The 22,890-nt window shown below is 42.8% G+C and overlaps 1 protein-coding gene across 4 annotated transcripts in view; it reads right to left on the reverse strand.

Annotated features, from left to right (window-relative positions):
* Window positions 1–1,368: 1,368 nt before the first annotated feature.
* The window catches only part of GANC (glucosidase alpha, neutral C), a 43,090-nt gene continuing 21,568 nt past the window's right edge, over window positions 1,369–22,890 (reverse strand). For 3 of the 4 annotated variants that reach the window (XM_024197453.1, XM_026651496.1, XM_026651497.1), the window contains 14 exons: window positions 21,128–21,363; window positions 17,337–17,463; window positions 15,150–15,229; window positions 13,949–14,092; window positions 13,421–13,517; window positions 12,994–13,095; window positions 12,243–12,486; window positions 10,282–10,346; window positions 8,845–8,921; window positions 5,834–5,908; window positions 4,886–4,999; window positions 4,062–4,174; window positions 2,846–2,949; window positions 1,369–1,828 (listed from right to left, as the gene is read on the reverse strand). In XM_024197453.1, coding sequence (XP_024053221.1) covers window positions 1,719–1,828; window positions 2,846–2,949; window positions 4,062–4,174; window positions 4,886–4,999; window positions 5,834–5,908; window positions 8,845–8,921; window positions 10,282–10,346; window positions 12,243–12,486; window positions 12,994–13,095; window positions 13,421–13,517; window positions 13,949–14,092; window positions 15,150–15,229; window positions 17,337–17,463; window positions 21,128–21,363 — 1,688 coding nt within the window. In that variant the 3' untranslated portion in view covers window positions 1,369–1,718. Of the gene's footprint in view, window positions 1,829–2,845; window positions 2,950–4,061; window positions 4,175–4,885; window positions 5,000–5,833; window positions 5,909–8,844; window positions 8,922–10,281; window positions 10,347–12,242; window positions 12,487–12,993; window positions 13,096–13,420; window positions 13,518–13,948; window positions 14,093–15,149; window positions 15,230–17,336; window positions 17,464–21,127; window positions 21,364–22,890 lie in introns of those variants that run through there. The other variant, XM_026651498.1, reaches the window with a different exon arrangement.

The raw sequence follows: 22,890 nt of genomic DNA on the forward strand, positions 1-22,890 counted from the left end.
GGGTGGCACTTGGGGGGGGCAGTGCGCGGAGCCCCCCGGCTGCCTCTAAACATAGGAGCTGGCGGGGGGATATGCTGCTGCTTCCGGGAGCCTCAGCATGCGCGCACAGAGCGGCCTCCGACCCCGCTCCCTGGCTGGAGTGCGGGAGCAGGGCAAACCCCAGGCCCCACTCCCCAGCGGGGAGCTTGAGGGCCAGATTAAACTGGCTAGAGGGTCGGATGTGGCCCACGGGCCATAGTTTGCCCACCCCTGGGCTAAAGTCTGGAGGAAGAAAGCCGTGCTATAGGGCGTCTTATAAGATCTGTAAGAGCAGAGCTTCTCTTGTGCAGGCCTTCTATTTAAACAGTTGGTACTCATTCAAATAAAACCTTGGGCAATCGCCCCAACCAAAACACATTAGGGGTGGGCAGGGTGGGAAAAAGCGTTGTGATAGAAAGTGTTTATGGGAGTCCAGCTAATACCCAAACCCAATATTATCCTTTATAAAAATCTAAATGTTATAAAATCTAGAAATAAATATTCAATGTGATTTCCCCATTCCCATATTATCCTTTATTCACTCACATCACCTGGTACATACTGCCCTCCCAAACCCTAACTTTGGGCTGAGTTCAGATTCAACTGCTGAACTGTTCACCCAGCTCTGTTATTTACTTTCCTGTAAACAGACTGTAGGGCTGTTCCTTGTCTTGTAGGCTAGGGCTGTGGGGACAGAAAGAGAATGCTTGTAACAGAAGTAATCACACTCATTCAAGTTGGTTCTGCCCAAGGTAGTTTGCACACAGTGTCCTATACATACATTTTAGTCCTTTTCATTTTGCATAGATTCATCAATGCTGTTTGATCAAGCTGATTCAGGGCTCCTCCCCTCCTCCCTCTCTGAAATGCCCTATTTGCTGAACAGTCAAGATTTGCAGACACTTAGAAAAGTGCCTGCAATTTAAAAACTAGAAATTCATGGGTTAAAGACCTTGAAAACCAGGCCCACTCTCTTCCACAGCCTAATGGAGGACTTTATTGCATGGGTGCAAGCAGGGCCGGCTCTACTGTTTTTTCCGCCCCAAGCAGTGCGCCGAATTGCTGGGGCAGTCCGTGTGTTAGGGCGGCACGCGCGTTTCTGCGGCGGCGGCAATTCGGCGGCAGCTTCTGTCTTCAGCTGGAAGACAGAAGCTGCCGAATTGCCGCCGCGGGCAGCTGAACATAGAAGCTGCCGCCGAATTGCCGCCGCCGCGGAAACGCGCGTACCGCCCTAACGGCACACGGACTGCCCCCGCCGTCCGCGGTGGCAATTCGGCGTGCTGCTTGGGGCGGCAAAAACACACGGACTGGCGCCCCTTGCAGATTGCCGCCCCAAGCACCTGCTTGGAATGCTGGTGCCTGGAGCCGGCCCTGGGTGCAAGGGAGGGCAGAATTTAGCCCACTGCCTGCAGAATCCTGTTTGCCAAAATGAAACCAGCCTTGGCAGGACAGCGATGAGCCTTTTCCAGTGATATGATCGCATTACTATTACTTTTGCCAGCTACTGACCAGGGAAGAGCTTGTCAAATCTAAGTTAAATCAATCTTTTAAAAGAAAATGTTAAGAAAGATTAGCCTGGGGCTGCTATAGTTCTGCCTACATTATTTCAAACTAGTCAGATTCAAGAGAGAAATTTAAGTCCTTCAAAACCATTTCCTTTCAACTTTCCATCCAGTTCTCTGAAGATGCAGTTTCTCCTCTCACTTGATGTGAATTTCCCAGTCCGCACCAACATTTAATAATAGTTTTTCCAGGGTCAACATGGAGGACTTGACATCATATGTGAAAACCACTTCTTTGTCTTTCCCATCTGAATTGCAATAGGACAAGAGAGAGTTTATGATGCACTCTAAGAAAACCTCTTCTGAGCAAAGTTATACATGACTGCCTTATTTCTCTCACTCTTACTGGGTCAGATTATCTCCTCGGTTAGGCGTGGAGGTGATAAAAGGAGAGCAATTACTGGCCAAATCTCCAGTATACTCATAAGGGTGCATCAGAGTCTACGGTATCACTTCTTCTTTTACTCCAACTCTGCAAACATGTGCTTTAATTGTCACCTTTTGTGCCTTAGCAGGGGTCGAGACAGGTGTAGGCAGGAACAATGAAATTATGATTCCCAAAGGGGAAAGGGAGGCCTGGAGGGACAGGTCCTCTGTGCAAATTTCACTAGCTTTCCCTAGGCAGGTCCTTGTATAGTTCAGTGGGTTCCACACTGTCAGAATCTGTGAACCCTCCTGCGTGAGCGAGAATATAAACTTTTGTTCTTGCCTGCAAATTTCCTTTCTTGGACCAGTCTGACCCACCCTATTTGAGGGTCTAAGAGTGTTATTATTAAGATGTATCTCCAGCTGCATGCTCTGTAAAACAAGGTTATCTAAATTTGTTAATCCTGGGCTCCTCCCTGGGCTCGGAGAGCTAGGTTGATTCCCCAGGCTGAGGCAGCTTTGTTACCTTGTTTTGCTTTGTGTTTATCGAGACTTTCTCCTAATGAATGAACCTTACAGCCATTTGCTGTGGTTTCTGTCCAATCAAGCCACCAGTTTACACATTAGTTGCAACAACTGGTGCTTTAGTCGACACCTTCAGTAGAGGGGCCAAGGATTAACTAGGTTTGCAAACTGAACTACCCTCTTATCCACAGTGACGGTCCCTCAAGAACAGGGTGGGATATACTGGAGGGACAGCACTGGGGAAGCTTGTACTATTGCTTCCCATGTTTATAGTTTTCTTTTCAGTGTTGTCATCTGCCACCTTTAATTAGTGCTACCATTACAGTAAAATTTTAAAAAATTGAAGTGAAGTATAAAATACTGGCCTCTCTCACCCTGGAGACTGACTGTCACAGATGTGGGTTGCTTTTGAACTCCCAGAATTAGTACCCGTTCAACTACACATTTTGTGTGGTACTGCCCAAATTCATCAGCACAGCTGAAAAAGAAAACAAACAGTCTCAGACACAGTAGTTTCTACCTGTGGTTGGAGAGCCAACCCAGGCATAAAACTTGGAGGGACAAACCACTACTACAGTCTCTTACTTCAGGATCCAAAACACAGTTTATTTTCCCTAACATACTTTTTCTTGATGCAGGAGTGATATTTTTTCCCCTCCATCACCAACTGCCTAATGGGTGCGTAAGTGGGTTTCACAAGCTCCTGGTTACCTAGATGGCATCTGAAAATGATTTAAATAGATACAAATGGTGAAGGGCCTGTCTATGTGATTCAGTCGTGCCTGCACTGAGGTGACTAATCTCTGTTTTAGTCATGTTACCCAAGCCATTCTACGATCCTGCTTTAAGGTAAGTTTCCTAGTACAGATGATCTCTAACTCACACTTAAGAGCTGAAGGAGCAAGAAAAAAATCTGTAGGTTAATGATGGTGCTACATATCCATTTGGAGAACAAATTTTGTTACAGTAGTTGGTGGAAGTCTGGGAGTGACATATTTGAGACATCTGCCTACTTACAAACAGCTGTGGATATTTTTGGTATTTAGCATGCCTGACTACCCTCTTTGTTTTTCTACGCTACTATTCTCTTGACATACGTTTTCTGATTATGTTTCAACATTTCCTTCCTTGGCTTCATTGCTAATAAGTATTTGTCTCCCCATTATTTGTAATCTTAGAACATAGTCTTTATTGATATGGTTACCCCAAAACTATCCATAAAATGATTGTATCCCCTACGTGTCTTCCCTTTGCAAAACTAAATTTAGCTTCCTCAGTCTTTCCCATATACCTTATTATCTAATCCTTGGATCCCTGTTGCTGCCCTTTGTTATATTTAATTTAGTAAATCTGTATCCTTCTGAAACAGTGTGAACCAGAGTTGCACTCAGTATTCCAGATGCTCTACACAGTCTAGGTCCGACTGTGTAGAGTAACACTTACCTCTCCAATTTTGCATGTGAAACTCTCTATTCCTGGGGGTTCTTGAGCAATGGACAAGAATAACACTTACACATTTGTTGCTAAGTAAAATGAATTATAAAAGGGATTTCCTTTTATGGGGATTTTACCTGCAACAGCTGCCATTACCTGGAAGAGAAAACATTCTTGTGGAAAGTGAATTTCCTGTGCAGGAATTGCTTCTTATGGAGGTACTGAAATGAATGCCCATCATCTAGATAGAGCTCACCTACTGCAAAGTCCTATGGGACACATCAGATGTAGAACAAAGTTAACAGAAGCCTGAGTGTTGGACACTGAAACTGAAAATAAGCATCACTATATGCTGAAGTTAACAGTTAGAAGCCACTAGAACCGTTATGATCTCTGGTAGGTTAAAACACTCCCTTGAAGAACAATCCAGCATTACTAAAAGAACATTCTGGATGTTATGGTTTTGTAAATTCATTGTGGTGTCTGTGCAGTACTTTCCGCTATTGGCTTGTATTTAAAAAGACAGTTGCTGAATTCATTCTCTCTGGGTCTGAAGAGGAAGTTTGTGGCCTGAAGTAATCCTCTCCTTCCTCCAAGCTGCTGGAGGGTGGCTGACAAGGAGAGGAAGGGCAAAGGGAAGGTCAGGAAATGCTCTACTTGTGTAGAAATCCTAGTCTCATGTTAAACGAACAGTCTGTGTGCTCTAGCATGAACCCCAGCACAAAGAGTGGAGCCCAGGCAAGTTAGAAGAGTGCCAAGTTTCTCCACAGCAATCTGGAGGAGACTGGCTCTTCTTCTAGCTGGTGTGTAGGCAAGGACCGTACTGTGCAGGTTGAATAGGCAGAAGGAGACCTCCTGTTCCCTATAAAGCAGGTCCTACTGCTAGAGGGCAAAGAGGAGCAGGGACATGATGAGACCAAAAGAGACAGGAAGAAGGGATAAAAAGACAGGTGTATAAACTAAATGTAATCCCAGAGTACCTTGGAGTCCAGAGCAACATGGAGTTCGTAAGAAATATCTGTCATCCATTCAGTGGATCTTCCTACGGTGGTCTTAAGGGGCACCACACACCCCCCTCGCTGGAACACTGGAATCTGCCAATAACAAAGCCAGGGTAGAAGAATTCAAGTGTGGAAATCTTAGTGCTATTCTGTGATCATTTAATTTTAGCTTATTGGGGAAAAAATTGCAGCTGTTTCTTATCACCCATAGGGAACTTCGGCAGACAGCACGTTGATGAATAAACTCTATTCTGCTGACAAGTCATCTTCCCGTATGCTTTTCCTGTCTCAAAATCATCCCAACAACATTTGCTCAGAGTGCCTACCCTGTACGGTGTCTGTCTTCTCAAACAACAGCATATATTGGGGGCCATGGTGTAACTGGGTCCATCTGAATGAAGGACATGGGATACTGACAAAGACAGTCCATTGCCCTCCTCTGGTACAACAGTTGCTATAACTTACATGGACAATGGGCACTGAGAGTCCAGTGCTGACGTTCATGTAGTGCTTGAACAGTATGAAGTCCCACCTAGAAATGTGAGGCTGTCCAAGTGAACCCCTCCTTCGCTACAAACACTGTTGAAATACTTTCTGCACTTTCAGCATTTCTACTAAATACTCCCTCTAAGTGGGAGGTGATTTGGAGGTGGAAGGGGGTTCACTGTGGAGTTCTCTTCTGCCATAATTAGCCCATTCTTTGTCTATCTGAGACTGCTGTGCTCATATTATCACTTTGCTGTTTCTTAGTTTGAACCATGTTGCCTGGAGTTAAGACAGCATCTGTTTTTTTCTCCACAGAAGCTATTTTAATTCTCCTTGCAGGACTGCAGCCTAATGTCACTATTCGGATTTATGAGTGTTTGAGAGAAAATCTATTTTAATCTGTCAACCCAATAAAAGCAATGTTACAAAACAAAAACGTACACTCTCCAGTGTTACTGGGATCTTCAGAGTTCCTGGATAGTCCAGTCGTCTAAATCTTCTGAAGTCATACCAAACCTACATCAGGGAAAAAGGCAGAAGAAACAAACATAAGATATATATTATGAAAAGATCTGATACCTCTGCAGGGACATTTGCTTTGTGAATTCATCTCTGGCTGTCACTGTCTTTTACTGTATTCTTGTGATGCAAGGAATAGCATTTAGTGTGCTGAGTCCAAAGACCTTTCTGAGAGACTTAGTAAATGTGCATTACACAGAAACACAAAATGGAGAATGACCTTTTCTATAAGTTGCATTTGCTCTAATAGGTTTCAAAGCTGCTGCAGGTGCTAAGCAACAGTGTCATTCACAAAATGATGAAACTTTTAAAAAATACTTTGAGAAACAAATCCAGTGTAAGCACATTTGTACCTTAAAATAAAGTTTTCCACAGGCCTCCAACTTGTGTTCTGAGGTATGTGCTATGGACTAAACCTCTTTAGTACACACTGCTTTGGCTCTAGGGCCTTTGGAATGAGTATAAGAGACAACAGGAACACATTGTCTATTTCTCATGAATTTTCAGTCTTTTTATGTTAAGTAAAAGGGCTTTTCAGTTCAGTGTTTAGTACATGTGAAGGGTTAAATTTAGGCTGGTCTGACAACTGAAACCTTCTCGTGCACCAAAAGCCAAATGCATTTCTAGGCATCCACAACAGCATGTGATTTTCACATTGTCCTTGAGAGATCATGCCTCCAGTGTAAGGTTATTCAGTTTTTGATATTGTCTGAGTAAATGCTGTAAACTGTATAAAGCAGGTCAATGTGGACTTTTCTCTATTATCTGGGAACTAAAATAAGGCAAACAAAATAACTACAACCTAGATGTCAGACTTGACTGAATTTATTGGGATATTCCAAAGTATGCTGCAAGAGCAGGTCATTGAAAATGACCATACAAAGCACCCTGTGCCTCTGCACCATAGTCCCTGACAGGATTAGCTGTTACAGCCATGGCAGGCAGTTAATTCCTATACAAATCTTCACTAAAAAAAAAAAGTGTTTGTCAGAGCTTCCTGAGAGAGACCCTAAGCAATCTTTCCCATATTTCTATACTCTGCCTTATCTCAAGCACAATGATCAAAGAACTCCTAGTTCCTGAGACATATTGGGGAGAGCCACAGGCTTTTACTTGACCTTTCATACTCAAGGCTATTCCATCCTCTCCTTTTCTACCTGTCTTCCTGTTCATCTGCCTCCAAAATTAGATCTCAAGCTCCTACTCAGTGCAATGAGTTGCATTTGTCAGAGCTGATTCCCATGACGTGGGAAATCTAGTTACTTGAGATGCTGAGAAAATTTTAGTCAACACTTAGCCATGGAAGCTGAAGAAATCTCTCTTCCCAAAGTACCACCTCCACAACCTCTGATTCTGAAATCAAGTCTTCTATGCAGAAGCACATTGCACTGCCATCATGTGGATGAACAACTTTCTCTTCAGAGAGGCACTGACTTTTTATAAGTGTATGAGAGTGTTTGCTGTGCTTAACTGGGGCACCTAATCACAGAACAACAGTCTGCACTGCAGCACTTGCATTATTATTACTTAGACTGAGGTAGTGGCCAAAATGTGTTAGTTGCTGAAATGACAATACCTGCTCTGAAGAGCATGCAGTCTTGGGTAAAAAGAATATAACATACAAGCAAAGTGATCACGGTGACAGGCACACAGCAAGATTATAAGAAAAAATTGTTTAAGTTCCTCTCATTTCATATTTCCTCTACCATCCATCCCCCATGTCTCTTCCCCCAGGTTCAACTCAAATGTCCTTCCTATCCTCCGTCCCAACATTTGACCCCTTCCTGCAACATAAATGAGAAACTAACCCTAGGAAAAGGAAATTAAATAAATAAGCAGACAACTTAAGTCAGCTAGTGTGTTGCAGAGGTGTAGGAGAAGTATAAAATTAAAGAACTAAATTTAGCTTAAGTTTGGTTAAGGAAATATATATTTGTTGTAAAGAAAGGCCCAGACTAGCAAGTAGAATGAAGGCCTTGAAAATAATAAGTAATAAGGCCAGAAGGAATGAAGTAGGGAGGATGTCTGGTTCAAAGAATAACTAATGAGATAAGGGGAAGTTTCTAAAAAGAAGGGCTCTGACTGAAAGGGATGACCGCAGATGGTTTTAAATAAAATAAAGAAAATCTGTCTTAAAATGAGCCAACATGGCCCTTCCCCAACTCACACACCAGTGTTAAAGCCTGTGTAAACCTAGGTGCAATAGGGAAACTGTTGGACAGCTAGAGGGAAGGGAGGAAAAGCCTTGGGAAGAAAGGAGGTGCTAAATCTTATCTGGATTAAGACTGGAAATAAGGGTGAACTGTCTCAAATTGGTGTTTAGCTGAAGTCAGCAATTGGCAATGACATCACTTGTTTGTTAAAAGGGCATAAAAAGTAAACTCTTAAAGGATTCATTGCTAATACCTGCCTGACCGTGTTGGAGCCAGCCAATACGGATCTAAATACACCTGGGTGTAGCCCATTTGTGAGTATCTTGATCAAATATTTATCCATTTTTTGTTGCTGTTTGGATATAGTAAATTGCTTATTAGTTAGGGTTTGTAGGCATGTTTAGAGCAATTGTATAAGTATCATTTGGCCTTTGGATTTAATAAAGGAATTTATGATTAAATTTGTGTTTGGTGGTTTCCCATATTAATAATTCCAACAAGGTGTCATGGAAGGAGCGGGGCTTGAGGAGGGATTTAAATTAGAAGAGAGTAATAGCTCGGGGTTCTGGCCCGGGGAGGGTAATGTATGTGTAGAAAGTACAGAGATTGCTGTGCAAGAGACAGACAAATGGGGAAGAGTGGCCTTGAGAAGGGGACTTGGGTTGCCGCTAGTAGCAATATCACTTATTGGTTATGCTGGGATAGAAGAGGACTCATGAGAATGGAGTAAATGCACTTTCTTTGATTCAAACATCAGAGTGGGTTCTTAGTTACCCTTACCTCATCTGACCCAGGCAGTAAAACGTTCACTGTAGTGGCCTCTTGTTCAATGACTGGATGCACCAGTAAAGCGTTTCCTGGAATAAGAGATACAAAAGGAAATGAGAAGATGCAGCATAGCCTGTGAATACGGCATTGGACTGAGACTCAAGGAAACCTGGGCTCTATTCGTGGCTCGGCTACTGGCCTGCTGGGTGACCTCTGGCAAGTCACTTCACCTCTCTATGCCTCAGTTACCCCAGCTGTAAAAAGGGGATGATACTGACCTCCTTTGTAAAGATAGCACTGTGAGATCTACTAATGAAAAGTGCTGTATAAATTAATAATAATATCTAGCTCTTGTATAATTGTTTTGCCTTTACCTAAAGATTCCATTGTGGGGCTAATATTTAAGGTTGAAGACTACAGACTTATTGGATAAGATTTTCAAAAAGCACCTAAGGGAATCAGATGTTCAAATCTCTTTGAAATGCAATGGGAGTTAGTCAGGTGCCTAATTCATTTAGGTGCTTTTGAAAGTAGTACTCAGTGTCTGTAAGAGTTATGACCATGCAATGTTTAACACCAACATAGAATCCAAAACTATGGTATGTTACCAATATGTTAACAATGGACTCCCACAAAAATGTTCCCTCTTCACAGGTGATAAAATCCAGGGTCCTATGGGTTAATGTGCTTGCACACAGGACTGGTGAGGGACTGGGGAATCTATTAATATAGTTTCATGTTTAAAAACAACACCACTTTCTTACAACCAGAAGCAAGAAAGAAGGCAACCCCATTTGGCAAACAAACTCCTTTTCAATGCACTTCATTGGAAATGTTTACACTTTTTTTCTGAAAAATATATTGAGTAGGTTGATTGCATAGTGCAGTGTTCAAAGATGTGTAACTGACAAGGGTGTGTGGGAGAAAAGTTTCTGAAGTTCTAATACTTGGAACATTCAAAAAGGCTAAAAATTTGCTCTTAAAGATGTATTTTTCTAGCTCTAGAGGTAACTCAACCCTGGCAGGGATGATTTATTAGAATCCACAGAGAAGGTGAATTTCATCAGAGGCACTGAAATCACTCCAACCTCTCCATCAGCTCTGGATAATTAGTTATTAGATGCTGTCACACCTGATGCAGGTTGTGGTTTTAGATGCTGGAACCAAGTTCCATCTCTGCCATATGGAAATGAGAGCCAAGATTTTCAAAAGCGACTAATGATGAGTGCCTCAATTTTTTCACCTCAACGTGAGACATCTTTAAAGGAGTCTGATTTTCAGAAGTGTTGAGCATTCACCCGCTGAAAATCAGGCCTCTTTAAAATATCTCTCACTTTTAAAAATCTTGGCCAGGGTTTTCATACTTTTTGCTACTATAATATGCAGAAGTGCTTAACTTTGAAACTTAAATCCAGACACCAGCTGGTGTTTAGGAAATGGTTTACTTACCCAGCATGTATTCATCTTCCACACCAAAAGTTTCTTGTTCCTTGGGGAACTCTACCCAGAGAGGCCTGTAGAAAGCAAGGTGGAGTCTTGTCAGTTTCTTCTTTTCCATTGGACACCTCTGTGACTCAGCTGGAGTCCACAGGCTCCCCACCATTTTCTACATTCCCGCTCTCCTACAAGGCCCATTTTGTGACTACCGCCATCCAACCAAGGAAGACTGGACACATTTCTCATCTGTCCCTTTAAATGCCACTTCTACAATCATTATGTTTCCCAGCTGAACGAGAGTTAAGACACTTCCCAGTGTATCTACTACAAGCAAAAAGCTAGTCTAACCCACCTCGTCCGCAGGCTCTTGCAGGCCAGATCACAGTATTTGGGCTACTCAATGTGTGTGCTCAGTCAAACTACTGTTTGTTTTTCTTTTTGCTCTGGTTTTGGCATGTGTGTCTGTTTTGCCTTTGGCAACCCTGGGAATCCCCCCCATTTCCTTATGAACCCATATAGCATCGACCTTTCTTCTAGCAGAGGGGAGATGGACAGGACTTTCCTTCAGAGACCATCAGCATTGCTCCTACACTGGCTAGTTTGTGGGGGACAGTCTCTTTTCTTCTCAGCAGCTGACTGTGCTGGTTTTACAGCAATCCTGGGTCCTGTTGGTCAGGGACTGAGAAACCTGACTCAGAAGATGAATTGCATAGTAATGTGGTATGCTAATCACGTGGTCACCGCACAGGCCTTCTTTTGCTTATTTATAATTCCAAATGTTACGATAACAATAGCTCTTTCTAGTTAGAGACAAGAACTGGAGCGATTCTGTGGATTCCCTCACAAACAATGCCTGCCTGACCTGCTTACTAATAGGCATACTGTTGAATGCTGCAACACCACTGTTTATTGGCAAAAAGAACAGGAGTACTTGCAGATTTTACATTCTGCTTGCCTTCATAAACCAGTGAAGAAAATACCACACTTCCTTTTTAGTTTCTGAATTTGCCACAGTGCTAGCTATAACCATGGCAGTATTTATTATTGTGTATATAGTCAACATGGGCCTGATTTTTAGAAAGGTAGAAGCCTAGGGCATGGTTAGGTGCTGGACAGTATATACAAATGGGACATTTGTATATGCAAAGGGCCAGACAGATGCCCTCACTTGCTCTTGTAGTGCCTGCATGCACAAATCAGGTTCACAACTGAGTGCAGCCCAGAGCTTCTGCCCTATTAAAAGTTAGTCCTGATCTTTAAATGCTTTTGCATTACAACTAGTGAAGAGAAATTTGAAAAAAAGGACAGCAATTCTAGTGCCATTTGTAAGAGACAAAAATACAAGAGAGATTAGTAATATTTATCTTCTACTGATGTGACTGTTGCATGCAGCTCCACTGAGACCTCTCATTATAGATTGGAAAGGAGCACAATGGAAACTAGTTTACTAATTTAATGTCTATATTACATTACTAAAGGAAAAATGATTATAGGAAATGTGGCATGGCATATACCTCATACTTGAATTATCTATATGAAATGAACTCTGGGAAAGGTAACCCAGTTGGCCTAGTTTCTTCAAACGAACAAAAAGCATTTACCGGAGAGAGAGAAAAGGCAGATTTTGAAACTTTCAGGTCAGCTTAGGGATCCACTGGCAGTATTTAGATATGGATAAGAATAGTGATAACATTCTTCTTGGGGTTTACTGTATTTTAGAAATTTATCTAAGACTGTATGTGGTAATAGTTTATTTAACTGATGTGCTCAATTGCTCTCTTTTAGAAAATTAATGTATATATTATTTGCTTTTAAAATTTCAAATTGAAAGTCACAAAAGTAAAGGAGAGTAATTTAATTTCCCCCTCTGAAACATCCATCTTGACACAATTATAAAATTTCCTGGCTCATAAGAAGGGCCTTTATATAAAGAGCAATACAAGTAGTTTTAATGTAGCCCCTTACGATCTCACCTCATGACTGGTTCAGCAGTGGTGTGTGCCCGGTAGAACAGTGAATACAAGTAGGGCAGAAGGGTGTAGCGCTCTCTAATGGCTTCCCTGATGATCCGTGTGTTCTCATCCCCAAATAGCCATGGTTCACGCCGTTTGCTTTCGATATTGGCATGGCCTCTGAAGAATGGTTGGTATGCACCAGCCTGATACCAGCGAACAAGTAGCTCTGGTTCTGGGTCCCCAATAAACCCGCCCACATCAGCTAAAATTTAAAGAGACATGTTAATTGGTTTATGAAAGTGTTCTGCAAAAACATGAATTTCTCTTATTACAAACATTACAAATCTATAAATACATTAATGTAATATGGTACCTCCTATCCTGCTGAAAGGCAGCTGCTTGGCCATACAAAGTGAAAAAAATTATCGGATTCTCATTTGATGATGAAACAGGTTGATAGCATTTAGAGACACAGTGAGTGGTTTTCCTTGTCACAGGGGAAAATTATACTGATGCTCATGGAAGACAACTCCAAGCTGTCAGTTCAAGGGACTCACATGCTACCAAAGATGAATATGCCAAAGGAAGGAGAGAAGAATGCTACTGGGAGCTGTAAATGGACTAAATATAGGAAACTGTTTTGAAACAGATTGGAGTGTAGGAAAGAAGTGGGTTGTTCTGGTGGTTGTGTGTTTAAATCTATCTTGAGACTCAAGCTCAGTAAGTCTGGTGGCCTACATTTAGTGAAGAATCCAGTTAAACGCCTTACCTCCACAGAATGAAATTCCTGCAATGCTGATTGTGAGCAACATTGGAATGGAGATTTTTAAGTAACTCCACTCTGCTACGTTGTCTCCTGTCCATACTGCACCTGGAAACACCAGTAGCATGGTTTCAAGTTTACACACTGAATTCAGGCCCCTAGGTCAATTTATACTTGCAATTAGGGGGAAAGAAAGAAACAAAGTGGCAAGCTAATAAATTTGCTTCGAGTACTCTGCTGAATTTAAATCGGTATTCTATATTGTTTAACAGTGTGATTAAAACTGCAATTAATCACAACTTTTTTTAACCTTGTGATTAATTGCAATTATTTTTTAATTGTTTGACAGCCCTAATACCAGGCCTAGCATGCATAAATAAATAAACAAAGCATTACAGAAAAACATGATTTCATGAAGCTTGTCCATGCTTACCATACTTCTGTGATCCGGCAAAGAAAGATCGCGTGAGGACAAATGGCCTCCTCTGTCCCCCAGAACGTTTGATAAGCCCTTCTGCAGTTGCCATTTGCTGCAAAGCAATAGAATAACTGACAAGGAGATAACCTAATTACAAACAGTATATACCACACTCCTGTTGTAGACAATTAAAGGCAGGAACTATATGAAATATATGTCTAGAAATAATAGTAATTATTATTAGTTAAGTACTCACAGTTTGTTGGAAGACACTAGAACAGGGAAAAATATAGAAATACTAACTTTGCATATGTAATAGATTGATGTCATTACACTGTTGCAGTAGAAAGATATGCATGAGTGCTATCACTGTTACAGGTCTGATTTATCATGGAGAAGCTGATTCCAAAACACTGGCACCTAGTACAAGGGCCCCAATCTTGATGGGACCATCTGGGCGCTACCACAGTACATATAATAAAAACCATAATCATCCAGGACAGAGTATCTCTGGCAGTAGATTTTTGTCTTTAGGTGCCCTACTTGGTAAAAGCCATAGAGATTGTGAACCTCCCGGTGCTCCCAGTTGCCATGGTGGACAGCATCTCTCTGCATGGTTAGTTCTGCCGCTTTGAAGACTGAAGGCTCATTCATATCATTCCATACAAACAGGATGTCAGTAGAGCCCTGTGATACAAAGTAGCATTTAGGGTACATTTAAGTCATTAGGTTAATCCAGTGTTACCCAAACTGCAGTGGTGGGTGGTGCTAGTGTAGGGGATGCACAGGAAGAGAAGCAACAAAACAGTGGCACTGCAAATATGCTCCCAAAGCTGAGGGCAACTTATTGAAAGCTGTCTGTCTTCCCTCTCTTCTCTCCTGACCGCCCCTAATTCATCTGGCCACAGGAGCAGCTTATGTGTACAGGGTTGCAGTTCACAAGCTTATTTGAGCTTTTCAGCTCTCACTGCACTCAGCTGAAATGGCCCTGAGGGCCGAGTGCACATACATGTGCAACCAATAGATGCCTCAAGCCTCACAGCAAGCACAATGTTGTCTTCTCGTGAGTGATGGTGGGAAGGAGGCAGGGGAGCATAAAAGTTCATAAGAGAATTTTAAAATATTAAAAAGCCCAGAGGAAAACTGCAGAAAAGGACAGGAAAAAGAAACTGGGGAGAAAAAGTTGCCTTGGGACATGAAGTGCAGGGCCGTAAGAAGCATGAGTTTACCTGCCCCTTGCAAAGTGGGGCTCCAACAAAAAAACGATTGGGAGCTGGGCAGTGTTTCAGTGACACATACGTCTAATATTGAGTACAGCCTGGAAGGGGCTAGGAGTGATGTGACTATAGGCTATGAACAGCCAGTACTTCCACACTATTCTCCTCACTTAAAGGACTCATTGTGGGGGAGGATGACTTGAGAGCAACTGTGAGCTCCTCAGAGGCAGCACTCTCACATCGTTTCCTATGTGGACTCCTATTGAGAGAAGCTGGGAATGGGACAGCTGCATTAGATGACATGGTGGTAAAATGCCTGTTCCCTGTCCACACCAAAGTCTCCATTGTTGCTATCACGGGGGGAATTGCATAAGTGGTGAATTAGGCTCTTATTTTTCTTAGTGTTGACAAGGCCACGGTGAGGCTCCTTCTGCAGTCTATATGGTTATCACTATATTCAGGATATTTGCCTCTACAGTCTAATGACCATCTACACTCTGTAGGATCCAAAGAGAAGAAACACAAACCTTATATGATTTGAAGGCAAACTGATCTGCATACCATTCTCGGACTTCAGGATTGGTAAAATCCAGGTAAGAAGAGGAACCTGCAGGTGTGGACCATCACATTTATTATTTTAACTTTTATAGCATTTATTGTTTTGGCATTCAAGCACTGTGACATGTTGATACAACGATCTCCACAATGGGTAGCACCGAGACTTCTGCCTTTGCTGTAACCTTAATACATAACCCAAAATGCCAGGAACAAAAACCTAAGCAAAGTGTAACCAAGTGCTAAACTAAACAAGTACACCTTACACTGTGATCTGAAGACCACTATGCTTGGGTTGTGGTGGGCTAAGTTCCACACCATTTAAAGATCGTGACCAGCATTTTGAATGGCACCCAGAAGCAAACTGAAAGCCAGTGAAGGAATCAAAGCCTTGATGTTACAGGGAGTCTCACTCAGGAGGTGGGTACCTGTGTTCTGCAATGGTTGTACTACGTTCATTACATAGTATAGAGCCACAGTGATTAAACATTGTACACAGACAGCTGATCTGCTGTCAGTTTATGTCCCTGCTGGAACCCCATTGATCCTCATATATTTCCTTGTTTACAGAGATGTCTACTCTCCATGCACCAGTAGTGCTGTATTCACCAACAGCGTAGTGGAGTTTTGGAAGTGCAGGCACTCCCAAGTATAGTCAGGAATGAAACAAAATGCATCTATATACTTATTTCAGAGCCGCACCCATGTCATGACTCCCTGTTATTTGTTGCTAGGCTGTCCGGCTTGAAGCTAGAATTTTAAGACTGGCAACTTCTACAAAAGTCATGTTTTCTGGAATTAGATGGATATTTTAAAATATAAAATTGGGGCTTGCCAACCTTAATGGTATCCAAATCCTATTAACTCTTATCTCACTTTCCCTTTTCCCTTCTCAGACTTTCCCCCCTCCATCTGATCTAACCCTTTTCCAATTTTGCTGTTCCCACCTTTGCTGAAAAAGATCTTTATGGTACTGTTTCATTCTCACAGCGCCGTGGCCACTCTCTCTCCCTGCATGGCCTCACAAACTTCAAGTGGAAAGGATTCCTCTAGCCACACACTATACAGTGAAGAATACAAGCCCCACTCCATGAAGTTTGAAGTGTTTTCAAAGGGGTGTCTCAGGCCCCACTAGGGAGAAAGTGTAAATGAAACCCTTGTTCACTGTTACAACATTAAACAGTGAAGTGTGGTCTTGGGTTTTATGTTATCACTGGCTTACTCCCATTGTAACAATCACCATTAAAAATCCAAGAAGGAATAGCAATCTCCTCTCACTAAAATTAACACAGTTCAGTGATTTAAACTATTAACAATTCCTCCTATTTCTAGAATCTTTCCGCTTGTTGTTATACCAACCAGTGACTTCAGCAGGAACCTTGAAGACCTCTTATTACAGTTCTTTTAACAATCCAGTTTGTACCAGTCTATTTGACTCAACTTTTGTTTACTTTTATAAACAATTTAATGTGACAACTTAGAGTACTGATCTTTGCACAAGTTCAGTAACTTTATGGTGCCATGCACCTAGATTATATGCAGACAGAGGCATTGTCTTTCTAAGTTGCCAGGGGGTGCTTAACCCCCGCTCCGCCCCAGGCCCTTTCCCCACTCCACCCTTTCCCCCAGGACCCCCGCCTCTTCCCACCCCCTCTGCCCCTGCCCTGCCCCATTCTACCCCCTCCCCTGAGCGTGCCCCACCCTAGCTCCTCCCCCTTTTCCCCAGTGCCTCCTGCACGCTGCTGAACAGCTGATCCATGGCAGGTGGGAGGCACTGGGAGGGAGGGGGAGGAGCTGATCAGCAGGGCCGCTGGTGGGCAGGAGGTGATGGAGCTGATGGGGCGGGGGGGGGGCTGCCAGTGGGTGCTGAGCACCCACTATTTTTGGAGCACCCACAGAGTCAGCGCCCATGTATGCAGAGATAATAGAACTAATGGTAGAGGAATTAGAGCTGGGAAGACTAGGAGATGCATTAGAATTGTCAAAAGAACTATAAGACTAGGAATCATGAATATCCAAGAATTACACCAACATTTTTTTTTCCTTTTGAGATGCTAGTCCTATCCACATGACTATCCACTTTTGACTCACGTTATTCTGCTACACATTACAAATAAACAAATTCTAATGTATAGACTATAAGCAGTGGGTTTTCTTACCTGGCCAACAGATGCCCTCAAAGTCTTGGCCTGTCCTATTCTTCACAAAATACCCCTTCTTTTTGGCCTGAGAGTATAGGGTGTACATGGGATCAACCTTAATGTGAGGATCTATAATGACGACAAGCTGCCAGCATAAGAGATGAGAAGAATCCATTAGCATCAACTGTTCAGCATATTACAGAAAGAGCTCAGTCCTGATTCAGGTTAAGGCACGGGCAGTCACATTTTTGAAAAAGGAGTTACTGGCCCTTGTGCATACTTACTATACATATGTAAACTAGCTGATTTCACAAGACAAGTAGCAGTGCATGCTTGTCTACCTGAAATAAGGGTCAGTACTATATCATATGCTTCAAAAGAAAGTAACCTCCCCTAAAACCAATATAATACAACATTACACAATTGATGAGGTGGGAAAATAAATTTCTCCCTGACTGTTGTGGCGACTAGTTTCTTCCCTAAACCATAACATTTAATTACCGTGACAAAGTCAGGCTGGACCGCTGCAATCGGAGTGATGGAAGGCAGGGCTATTAGCCCTAGAATGAAAAAGGCCCTTTTGCCTACAAACTGAAAAGAGGTCAACTAAGGAAACCTGGACATTTAAAAACCCCTCTCCTGGTGGGAGAGAGGGAGGAGAGACAAGCTGCTGCAGGATTAATGGTATCAGGGAAAAAGGCTTCTCCAGGGTGAGAGGGTGCTCTTCTACCTCCAGCGGAAACCACCAAACTGACTGCCTATTTAGGAGAAGGATGGACACCCTGGTGGCCAATAACAAGGCAACACCACCCCCTTCAAGAGGGGGTAAGAAAAGGTATTCCCCCTATATTTTGTGTTGTGAATTTGTTTCTTTTGTTTGGTAGAGGAGTACTCCTTGGGCCTGCCTTGAAAATATTGACAAATAAACCCAGAATGGGAAGCCCAACACTCCCCAGAGTGGGGCTGATTTACTTCAGATCCCACCATCATCTGAGGGGGAAGCACTAAGCTTGGTGAGATGGAAGAAGTGCCCTGCCACATTACACATTGTGACAGCATATGCTATTATGGTCACCACTTATTATGATCAATCTTGTACAAAGTATGCCTTGTGAGGTATCATTGGGAAAAGTTATAGTCTGCTGAATATTATTGCCCTGTTAAAATGTGTGTATCAACACTGCATATGGAGTTATGAGATTTTGCTATATGTTTGCTACTGAAACATGTTGTGAGTCTGGGGAATGCCCACAATCTAGCTCTTTAGAAATAACAAAAGAACTATAAACAAAGGACTGGCATGTCATCCCCAGAGATACCTGCATGCATACTGAAGGTGCAAGCAAGAATTTGCAATTCATATGGAAATCTGAGTGCACAGCACAAAGGCAATGGAGTTGCCTGACCTCATGACACAGCAAGAACTTTTCCAGTAAAAAGGGTCAAGATACATGTGAAACTGACTGACTGGTCAAGTTGGGTATGATCCATAACTTAAAAAGAGACCATAGAGGACTCCTGCCTCCCCATACTGGGGGGGGGGAGGGGGCACAATCTAAAGGGGAGGACATGTGACCTAAGTTCCCTCCAAGGTGCGCGCTTGCATAGACACGCAGGAGGCCACCAAGAGCCACACACTTAACTCTCCCAGCCCTGGAGCTGCTGCAGCAGGGAGAGGGCTGGGGGGAGTCCTCTCTCCCCACCGCAGCCCCAGGGCATCCTGCACCTCAAACCCCTCATCCCCGGCCTCACCCCAGAGCCCGCACACCCAGCCAGAGGCCTCAGCCCCTGCACCCCAAGCCTCTGCCCCAGTCCTGAGCCCCCTCCCACATGCCAGACCCCTCGGCCCCACCCCCACCACACATTATCTCCATGTTGGTGCACATAACTAATTTTTCCCATTCATGTAGAATGAATTTTGAGGGAATTTTGAGGGAACATTGCATATGACTGTCCCACATGTCTCCTCTGCCCAGTGACCCCCCTACCCTCCTCCCAGCCTGGGGCCACCACGCTCTCCCTGCCCCACATTACCTGCTGGGGGGGGGCAGGGGCAGAGAGGGGCTTTGTCCTTCTCTCCCTGTATCTCCCCTCTGCATGTTCAGCAGCCGAGCCCAGGCAGAGAGCGGGTCACTGCTGACTCCCAGCCAGGCTCTCTCAGGCTTCTTGGTAACCAGTGTGATATTGCAGAAACTGTTTTGTTACTGGCTTGGTGAATCTAATTATAGAATAAACCACCAGTTTGGGAGATTGTCTGCCCTATTCCTTGCAGTCTGCCCTGACTATAGCATTCTCAGTGTAGCCCATCCAGGCACCCGGTCACAATATAAAAAGAGGGAACAAAGGCCCCTGGCCACCTCTCTTCTCTTCCATCTTTACTAAAACAAGACTGATTGTAAGACTTGGAACTGGGGAAGATTGATCCCAGGCTGGAAAAGGAAACCAGCCTGTGTACTAAGAACTGAACTGCCTGCAACATCCAGCGGGGTGAGAAAAACTGTTTGCTTCAAATTTAGCTTTGGTAAAGTTTAGGAAACAGCTTGCAGTTTTTATCTTTTATTTCTTTTTGTAACCAATTCTGATCTTCAATGCCAACCCCACTAGTAATCACTTAAAACCCATCTTTCCATTTTAATGTTTTATCTAAACCAGTGTGTTTTTGGCTGAAGAGTTTGGGGAATCTACTCAGATTAGCAAGGGCCGGTGCATATTCATTTTCTTTGATAAAATGATTAACTTAAGAGCTTGCACTGTCCAAGGGGGTCTTGAGCAGTGTAAGACGCACATTTCTGGGGTGCAACACTGGGACTAGAGATAAACGAGTGTCATTCTATATGTAAGAGTGGCTGGGCATAAAACTCTGGTAGTTGTCTGGGGGTGAGCCGCATACTAGAGGCTGGGTGAGTGGGCAGAGTGGCAACTCATACAGCAAAGCAGCGCACAGTGTACACCACACTGGAGCATTAAGGGGGCACAGCTATCTTGTGAGCTGGATTGTACTTTGGGGAACGTCACACTCATATCTTAACATGCATAATAAATATCAGTTATAAAATTTTCCTGACCTTGTAAAAAAATTGACCATTGTATTTTGCTTAGTTGCCTTCTGCAGCCATTAATTCCATGGTCAGAAGAGGTGCTACTATGTAACTTACTATGACTTCACTACTTTAACATTGCTCCAATAATCATTGGTTTTTGGCTGAGATCAACTATTGTATGAGTTCATTAGTTGGTTACATATTCTCTAGATTCTGCACTTGTGTATATATAATACATTTATAAGTCCATACAGCTAAGGACTATACAATAAAAGCAGAAATAAAGATTAACCAACCTGAATACACTACTAACTACAGCCAAAGGATCTGATACAAGGGCAAACGCAGTAGCCCTTAGGCAACCAATCCCACCAAACAAGAAGGAACAATTCCCAATTAACATAGATAGGGGAGAAAATGGATTGTCAATATAAAAAAGAAAAGCAAAAACAGAGAAGGGGGCTTAACAATGGGTAAAGGTCACCCCTTTGAAATAAACAGACCTTCCTTTATGACCTAAATGCAGCCAACAAGGACTGCAGTGAAACCTCCTGTAAGATGGAGTTTCACATAGGTGGAGCCTAGACCAAGAAAGCTTTGTCCTCCGCCTTATGCTAACTAAGCAAAACACGAGTAAGAACTGACCCACCACAGCCACTAGTAACTGCTGGTGGGGACATGGAATGAGATATGTTTGCTCAAGTATTTAGGGCCTCCCTAGATTATGCTGTACTATGACATTTTCCTTCCTTCCTCTGTATAATGTACCTTGCGTTTTTTCCTCTTGAGCAGTTCCTGCATCCTTTTGGGGTGCTGGAATTTTTTCTTGTCCCAGGTGAAGTACCTCTTGCCTTCTGTGTGCTCTATGTCCAGCCATATAACATCATAGGGGATGTCATGCTCATCAAAGCCAGTGTCTACTGTCTTTACATCCTGCTCATCCTCATAGTTCCAGCGGCATTGGTGGTAACCCAAGGAGAAGAGTGGAGGCAGGGCTTGAGTGCCTAGGAACAGATATGAAGTTAGAAACTAAGCCAATAAGCATAATAATGGTATTGCCCTTCAGGTTACCTTGAAATTTTGGAAAAGTCAATGGGAGTGGCATGGCTGAAATCATATGCAACTGTTTGAAACTGAAGCATAATTACCTAAGGTTCAGTCCAGAGCACAATTTTCACATTTTGAGTTTGTAACACCAGAAACTAAGATCATAACAAAAATTATGGACAGGCTTAACTTTAGCAGAAGCTGCTGTAATTATTATATGATATGGGTGAGAAAACGACTGTTACAGGATGGCATAATAATGCAGTGTTATTCTAGTGATCATTATTACTCTCCTTGCTAAAATTTTTGTTGATGTTTTAAAAATATTGAGGGTGAATTTAATTTTCATTAACATGAATAACTAACAAGATCAGGCTTAGTGGAGAAGGCCATTGTAATCTTCCTACCAGTACACCTCAAGAATGATTTGTAATTCCCCTTACTCTAGCACTTGAGCAGAAACTAATATTTGCTTAGTAATAGAAAATAAAACCGGTTCCTTAGGTGCAACAATACAGCGAGACCAGAGTGTCAGATTTTTTTGAAACTTTTTCATAGTGTGGGCCTCAGTTTTGAGAGACAGTCTTGTAAACTATTTGCCCTCCATTCATGACCAAATGGACCACTTCTCCTCCTATTCATGATCCAATAATATCCCCGTGGCAATTGCTTATGTGGAAAAGTAACATTAGGAAAGTTTGTGTGCTCTTAACTGTCTTAAATGTAGTAAGACAAGGTGGGTGAGGTTATACCTTTTATTGGACCAACTTCTGTTGTCTCTTTCACCAAGCTTTTGAGCTTACCTCACAAAGCTCTTTTTCCACCAACTGAAGTTGTTCCAATAAAACATATTACCTCATTCATCTTGTCTCTCTAATATCCAGGCACCAACATGGCTACAACAACACTGCCTATAGTGTAGTAGGTAATTTTTCCTTTATAAAAAAGTTAGTCACACTGTCTGCACTTTTGCTCTTCTGTCTCCCCTTGCCCATGACTCTTTGCCACCTGGCCTCTTTCTTCTCCTATCGCCCTGCACTTGCTTTCCTGTCACTTTGCTATCTTCTCTCATGGACTCACTGGCCAGCTACCATCTCCTCTTCCTGCTCCCTTACAGGTACTATCCAGTTGCTTCATTCCTTTCTCCCACTGGTGCTTGGTAGCGCCACTCGCTAGGATTTTCTCCTGTTTCCTCTCTTCCCTCATGAAAGAGCAGCCTCAAGTAGTAACAAATAGATTGGCTTCACATTTCCAGCTACTTTTAGAGGCCAAGCCTGAACACCTGTAGATGCTGCTGAAAACAAAGATGAAAGCCATCTCTCCACAGAACACCAGTAAGTGCTCTGTGAACTACATTTTGGGAATGGCTGTCCTACTGCATTCAATGAGATAAGTAAACATTAGTCCCCTTTTTGATACAATATGTCCAGCAGGTAATTGTTCCCCATTATTTAGGTGATGACAGGGAACCTCAGTGATGAATG

Source organism: Terrapene carolina, unplaced genomic scaffold, assembly GCF_002925995.2.
Source record: "Terrapene carolina triunguis isolate 2854851 unplaced genomic scaffold, T_m_triunguis-2.0 Scaffold96, whole genome shotgun sequence".
NCBI lineage: Eukaryota > Metazoa > Chordata > Testudines > Emydidae > Terrapene > Terrapene triunguis.